The 7,586-nt window shown below is 51.6% G+C and overlaps 2 protein-coding genes across 2 annotated transcripts; both read left to right on the top strand. All coding sequences in view use genetic code 11, as the record gives it.

Moving 5' to 3' along the window:
* Window positions 1-156: 156 nt before the first annotated feature.
* EGR_10561 (Heat shock cognate protein) lies at window positions 157-1,971 on the top strand (the record flags this gene model as incomplete). Its single annotated transcript, XM_024499810.1, has 1 exon — window positions 157-1,971. One exon carries the CDS (start codon window positions 157-159, stop codon window positions 1,969-1,971), a length of 1,815 nt encoding a protein of 604 aa, XP_024345771.1.
* A 1,568-nt stretch (window positions 1,972-3,539) lies between these two features.
* Window positions 3,540-6,310, top strand: EGR_10562 (Heat shock protein; the record flags this gene model as incomplete). Its single annotated transcript, XM_024499811.1, has 3 exons — window positions 3,540-3,625; window positions 3,943-4,333; window positions 4,424-6,310. 3 exons carry the CDS (start codon window positions 3,540-3,542, stop codon window positions 6,308-6,310), a joined length of 2,364 nt encoding a protein of 787 aa, XP_024345772.1.
* Window positions 6,311-7,586: the final 1,276 nt, after the last annotated feature.

Here is a 7,586-nt window from a genome sequence, read left to right on the forward strand (position 1 = left end):
ATTGATTTGGGAACAACGTTCTCGTGCGTTGGTGTGTTTCAACACGGCAAGGTGGAGATAATCGCGAATGACCAAGGCAACCGCACGACGCCGAGTTATGTGGCGTTCACGGATACGGAGCGTCTGATTGGGGATGCGGCGAAGAACCAGGTGGCCATGAACCCGACGAATACAGTGTTCGATGCGAAGCGTCTGATCGGACGTCGTTTCGACGACAGGGCAGTGCAGGACGACATGAAGCACTGGCCGTTCAAGGTGATAAATGCGGGAGGCAAGCCGAAGATCGAGGTGGAGTACCGTGGTGAGACGAAGTGTTTCAGTGCGGAGGAGATATCATCGATGGTGCTGTTGAAGATGAAGGAGACGGCGGAGGCGTATTTGGGGAAGAAGGTGAGCGATGCAGTGATCACGGTGCCGGCGTACTTCAACGACAGTCAACGTCAGGCGACGAAGGATGCGGGTACAATATCGGGATTGAATGTGCTGCGGATAATCAATGAGCCGACGGCGGCGGCGATTGCGTATGGGTTGGACAAGAAGGTGGAGAGGGAGCGCAATGTGCTCATTTTCGACTTGGGTGGTGGCACCTTCGATGTGTCCATCCTGTCCATAGAGGATGGGATATTCGAGGTGAAGTCGACGGCTGGTGACACGCACCTGGGTGGTGAGGATTTTGATTCGCGATTGGTGAATCACTTTGTGGAGGAGTTCAAGCGGAAGCACAAGGGGAAGGATTTGACGACGAATAAGAGAGCAGTGCGGCGTCTGCGAACGGCGTGTGAGAGAGCGAAGAGGACGTTGAGTTCGAGTGCGCAGGCGAACATAGAGATAGACTCGTTGTTGGAGGGCATCGACTTCTACACGTCGATAACACGAGCTCGTTTTGAGGAGTTGTGTTCGGACCTGTTTCGTAGCACGCTGGATCCGGTGGAGAAGGCGTTGCGCGACGCGAAGTTGGACAAGGGTGCTGTGCACGAGATAGTGTTGGTGGGTGGATCGACGCGTATTCCGAAGGTGCAGAAGTTGTTGCAGGACTTCTTCAATGGGCGTGAGTTGAACAAGTCGATAAACCCGGACGAGGCGGTGGCGTACGGTGCGGCGGTGCAGGCGGCCATTCTGACAGGTGACAAGTCGGAGGCAGTGCAGGATTTGTTGTTGTTGGATGTGGCGCCACTGTCGTTGGGTCTGGAGACGGCGGGTGGTGTGATGACGGCGTTGATAAAGCGGAATACGACGATTCCGACGAAGCAGACGCAGACGTTCACGACGTATTCGGACAATCAGCCGGGTGTGTTGATCCAGGTGTACGAGGGTGAGCGTGCGATGACGCGCGACAACAATTTGTTGGGGAAGTTTGAGTTGTCGGGTATCCCACCGGCGCCACGTGGTGTGCCTCAGATAGAGGTGACATTCGACATAGACGCCAACGGCATCCTGAATGTGTCGGCGGTGGACAAGTCGACGGGTAAGCAGAACAAGATAACCATAACGAACGACAAGGGTCGTTTGTCGAAGGAGGAGATAGAGCGGATGGTGAACGACGCGGAGAAGTTCAAGCAGGAGGATGAGAAGCAGAGAGATCGGGTGGCGGCGAAGAATGGATTGGAGAGTTATGCGTTCAGCATGAAGTCGACGGTGGAGGATGAGAAGGTGAAGGAGAAGATAGGAGAGTCGGATCGGAGGAGGATAATGGAGAAGTGTGAGGAGACGGTAAAGTGGTTGGATGGCAATCAGCAGGCGGAGAAGGAGGAGTACGAGCACAGACAGAAGGAGTTGGAGAGTGTGTGCAACCCCATAATCGCGAAGATGTACCAGGAGGCAGGTGGTGTGGGTGGAATGCCGGGTGGCATGCCGGGAGGTGGAATGCCGGGTGGCATGCCAGGAGGTGGAATGCCAGGCGGCATGGCTGGTGGTATGAGTGGTGATGCAAGCTCTGGAGGCCGTGGTCCCACCATTGAAGAGGTGGACTGAATGTCGCTACCTCATTTTGCCTCTGTATATGTCGGGTGTGTGTTTATGTGTGTATAGGTGTATCTACTGTCTTACCGTTGATAGGGTGTACTTGAGTTTTGAATAGAAATGTAGGGAGATGTACTTGGTGTTGTGCTGCATTACGTGACGTTGGGATTGCCTGTTTGTCCGAGGTTGGGTTGGTGGTGTCCGGCGTTGGCTCGCGTGAAGTCGGTTGTTGATGATGGTGTTGGTTTGCGGTTGCCGATGGAATGTGAGGTGGTGTTTGAAAGGCCCTGTACACGGTGTGGTGAGGGGTGGGTGGGATTTGTGGTAGGGCGGATGGTGAGGTGGGTGGTGACCGGTGGGTTAGGGTACTGGGATTGCAGGTGGTTGACTGTCGCAGATGTGATTGTTGGGGTTTGTAGGTACTGGTGGGGATTGTGCAATTCTGGGATGTGTTGAATTGGGATCGCTTCTAGTGGAAGAGGCCGATCAATGGTGTGTGAGCTGTTAGCGTTGAGTAGCGGTCGTGCTGGCCTTGTGGCGAGGAGGTAGGTGGTTGAAGTGTGACCGTTACGTAACATGGTGCCTCTAAACGTTTCAGCGAGTTGCAACACGATTGTGGTTGCCGCTGGGATGGTGTTTGATGGGGAGTTGAATTGGGGCGGATGGAAGTTGTGGCATGTGGCTCATGACGCCATCTTGACTCGAGGTGGTAACAGGATTAGTCTTGGCTGTCACCATTAGGAGAGCGCTGGCATGTGCTAGTGGTGGATATCCCACCGAGTGGTGGGGTCGCGATGTTCGAAGGTTGGCATTGGGAATGGCACAGCTATGCTGTGGTGGCCTGTTGACTACATGGCCGTTAAAGCGGAGACCTGTTACCGCGATGTGGCATCCGTTTTGCAGTACCTCGTGTATGTCTCGTGGAAGCGTGACCCACCCCATGGTGGACTGCTGGGTGGCAGTTGGCACAATTGGCCATCCCTGCATGTGATGGAATTGGAGTGCCTTGATGACTGAGTCCCACCTAGCTGTGGCTGTGGTATTCGTGTTTGCCTTAGTGAAATAAGTGGGTCATTGGGATCTCGAGTAGTGAGAATGAATTGCTACCCTGCACTGCTCTAATGTGCCCTACTCTGTCCTGCCCCAATCGTAATGTCTGACGAGTGACAACACGTTCCCTCTCACTTCTGTCAAATCGACGCGGTGGATGCCAATGCCTAGTCGGTGTTTCGTGTTGGTGACTTGAAATGGCTGGAGGCAATGCTGCGAAACGCGGCAGTTCGTGGCCTCTACAGTGCAGTTGGTTAACGATGTTGGATGGAGGTGACTTCCTACTACTTTCAAAGGAGGTCGAAGCAATGCACCTTATTTGTTGTTGAACGCGCCGCCTCACTTAATGGAAAGCCCTTTAATTAAACGTGGCAGTAAACAAGTCGCTTTTGCTGGTTTTACGATCATCCGCAATGCAATTACTGTCACGATGGCTAGGTGGTCCGTCAACGAGAGCACTGGAGTGTCCGCGGATGTGTATAGTTGACACTGAGAATGAGGTGTACATTGCAGGTGACGGACTATGCTCCATGCCCATTTGGGAACGTCAATTGGACAAGCAGTCTGCCATTGATCGCTCAGCGCCGAATAGTGTGGAATGCGAGGCGATATCTCAGTGGGCAAATTTACTTGTCAATCGCTACCACTGCCACCACCATTCGTCTTGTCATTAACTGCCGATATTCCTGCAACTTCGCTATTACACGTAGGCTGTAATTGTTCGCCCATCCTACATTAGTGAGATAAGCAAATGCATTACTTCTGGCCCCTTAGCAATGGCATTGGCGCGTTCTGTGACTTCGTGGCGTGCCGGCACGAATAAAGTGGGAAATGGGTTGAGTAGCGAATCACAGGGTCTGTGGAAAGGGGTAGGCCATGCATTCGCGCAGGCGAAAACAGGCGGCAAAACGGGACATGAGTCCCACCGTTCAGGCAGTTGTGTCTTCGGTGGATGCGGCGATTTGCCTTGGCCAATCGTGTTGTACTTAGTCATGCTCCTGCAATCTGGTTGGCGGAGCTGATAGTTGGTGTTTTAGAAATAATCGCGTCGATCGATTTTCCTCTGCACTGCTCGTTTTCGCGTGCTACAATGTCTGACCAGGAAGCCACAACTGACGATGCAACAGAGCAGAAGGTAGAGACTTTCGCCTTTCAAGCAGACACTCGCCAATTGCTGAATGTGCTGGTCAATGCCCTCTACCCCACGAAAGACGTCTTCCTGCGAGAATTGGTCTCCAACGCTTCCGATGCTTTGGACAAGCTTCGCTACAAGAGTCTCACGCAACCGTCAGTACTTGAGACGAATGCAGAAATGTGCATCAGGGTGACCGTTTTTGTCCTTTTTCTTCACATAAACTTATCTGTGCATACGTTTAGAGTGTGTGATTGTTTGACACTGCGATTTTCTACGTAGATTGTGCCGAACAAGGCTGATGCCACACTCGCCATCATGGACACGGGTGTTGGTATGACGAAAGACGAGTTGGTGAACAATTTGGGTAGAATTGCGTACTCGGGCACGAGAGCCTTCATGGGGGCGCTGAAAGACGGTGCCGCTGACATGGTGATGGCTGGTGAATTTGGTGTGGGTTTCTACTCGGCCTTCCTTGTTGCGGACAGGGTGGAGGTTGTCTCCAAGAGTAACGATGACGAGCAATATGTGTGGGAGTGGTCAGGTGGTGAGTCTTTCACCATTCGTGCATGGAATGAGGAGACGTTGAAGCGTGGCACGAAGGTGATTCTTCACATGAAGAGGCAGCAGTGTGTGGAGTACCTGGAGCCACACGTGATTGAAGCGATGGTGAGGAAGTACTGTGAATTCACCGCCTACCCGATAAAATTGTGCTGTGATGAAGAAGGAATGCGGAGTGTTATGGACTGCGAGGAGTGGAGGAGAGATGAGGAGGTAGTAGATGGAGTTGTATTGAATAGGATGGAGCCACTGTGGATGCGCAGTGCAGAGGACATCAGCAGTGAGGAGTACGGCAAGTTCTACAAGTGGTTGAGCTGTGATTCGGAGGACCACATGGCTGTGAAGCACTTCTCAGTTGAGGGTGAATTGTCGTTTCGTGCACTGCTGTTCGTGCCGAGACGTCCTCCTGCAGCCTACTTTGCCAGAAACGGAAGGCGACACAACATCAGGCTGTACGTGAAACGTGTATTGGTCACAGAAGAGTGCGAGAGCCTGATTCCTGACTACTTGAACTTCCTCATTGGAGTTGTGGACTCGGAAGACCTGCCTCTGAATCTCAGTCGTGAGGCCATACGAGAGAGTAGTGTTGTGCGAGCGATTGGGAAACACTTGGTGAGGAAGAGCATTGAGTTGATGCAGGAGATGGCGGAGGATGCACAGGCCTACAGTGCATTCTATGGAAATTTCCAAAGGAGCATAAAGCTGGGTGTGTATGAGGATAGAGGGCATCGGCAGAAGCTAGCCAATCTGTTGCGCTACTACTCGTCGAAGAGCGGTGATGAGATGATTGGTCTGAGGGAGTACGTGTGTAGAATGAAGGAGGGTCAAAGTGACATCTACTGCATGATTGGTGAGAGCATGGCGAGCGTGAGTGACTCGGTCTTCATGGAGGGACTGAAGAAGCGTGATGTTGAGGTGCTGTTAATGGTGGATCCGATGGACGAGTATGTGGTGAATGCGATGACTGAGTATTTGGGCAAGAGTTTGGTGTGTGTGTCGAGGCTGGATCTGCAGTTGCCAGAGGAAAAGGTGGAGGCGGTGGTGGCGGAGGAGGAGGGGAAGACGACGACGCAAGGGGAGTGGATGGAGTGTGTGGTGGCTGATTTCGAGTCGACTTGTGGGAAGATGAAGGAGATATTGGGGGAGAGAGTTGAGAGCGTACGAGTGTCAAGTAGACTAACCACGTCGCCGTGTTGTGTCGTCACCTCCACCTTCGGTTGGTCTGCCAATATGCAGCGAATCGGGAAGGCGCAGGCCCTGCGAAATCCCCACTCCTTACGGAACAATAGTGCAAAGAAGCACTTGGAGATCAATGCCAACGACTCGATAATAATTGGTTTGAAGAAGATGCTATCCACTGAGGGTATGCCGAACAAGATAAGCAGAGATATGTTGGAAATACTGTATAACACAGCACTGTTGGATTCGGGCTTTGTGTTGGAGGAGCCGAAGACTCACACCAACACGATTCATGCATTGATTCGGATGTTTTTGGAGATTCCGGAGTGTGAGAGCGTGAAGGATGCAGAGCAGGTGACAGCTGACTCGGATGAGGCTGCGTTGGTGCAGGCCGGCGATGACGGTGGTGCCATGGGTGAAGTTGGCTAGGCTTACTGCATGGACGAACTACATGAAGTTGTACTGTCTGAGGTTGTTGTGTGTGTGAGAGAGAGAACAGAAGTGAAATTCTGCAGTGTTGCGAACACTTGTCTGGTGATGTGGGTGTGAGGGTGAAGGGGTAATGGGTGCGGGTGTGGATGTGTGGGATTGGAGGTTGTGATGGCGAGGCGAGAGGACGAGACACGAAGTTGGAATTGTGAGAGGTGGAATGAAGTCTGTGAGGTGTGCGTGAGCGTGGAATGAAGGGTGACTCAGTGTATGCACAACTTGGATTTGATTTGGTGGTGAACACATCGTGAAGGCACGCGTGTTCATGATGGTAGCAATGGCAGTAGCATTGAATGTGGAGTGATAGGAAATGTGGGTATCTGTCATCTCCAGTCCTGTTTTGGGGAGAAGCAAAGTGGGTGTGAAAGGAGGAAGGGTGGTGACGTGAACACTTTGATGCGACGTGGGTATCGACCGATGGTGTCGGTGGTTGAGTGAGGGCATGGCAAGCAGTCAGTGCCATCATGCCTCCCTACGAAAACTCGTCATTGTTCAGTGAGAGCAGCCTTCACTGACCCTTCACCCTTGGTTAGGTCACACAAGTGGTTTTGACGCTCACTAGTGTATGCGAATGATGTCCTGTGATTTGGATCACTACAGTGAGAGGGAAGGTGGTTGCATTCTGGCACTACGGTGGGGTGAAGTCACTATTGTAGGCGGTTTCGTGACCATGACGTGGCACTTGACTAACTGATTAACTAACTGGTCGGTTGATTGGTTGATGTGTTGATTGATGCAATGAGGCCTTGAGCTGACATTGCTATTTACTACGACCTCCACAAAGAGATCATTTATAATTACTTACGTGATTCGAATATGTCACATCACTCTAACGGTGTTGTGGTTGATTAGCGTCAAATGTGGCAACAAATGTGTACTATACAATAGCAAAGCAATACTTAGCGAAGTATCTGGTGTGTTTATTATCTCTACCTAAAGAAGGTTTCGCACCCTCTAATCTTTGGAGGTGAAGTTGGATCAGAACACATGGCTGGGATTGGTGTGTTGGTTTTACAACCAGAGGGAGAAGCGCGTTTGAACAGAGTGGTCCATTTCTGCGCAGATTGCCTTGACACATGTGGTTGATGGAAAATTACACATTTCAGACTTGGGGTGCCCAGGCAAGCGGTGATATGAGGAGGCGACTGCTACTAAAAGACGATTTTTAGGAGTTAGCATCTTAATGTTATTAGAATGATGTTGAAGGAAATTATGT

The sequence above is a fragment of the Echinococcus granulosus genome, assembly GCF_000524195.1.
Source record: "Echinococcus granulosus chromosome Unknown EG_S00234, whole genome shotgun sequence".
In the NCBI taxonomy this organism is placed as follows: domain Eukaryota; kingdom Metazoa; phylum Platyhelminthes; class Cestoda; order Cyclophyllidea; family Taeniidae; genus Echinococcus; species Echinococcus granulosus.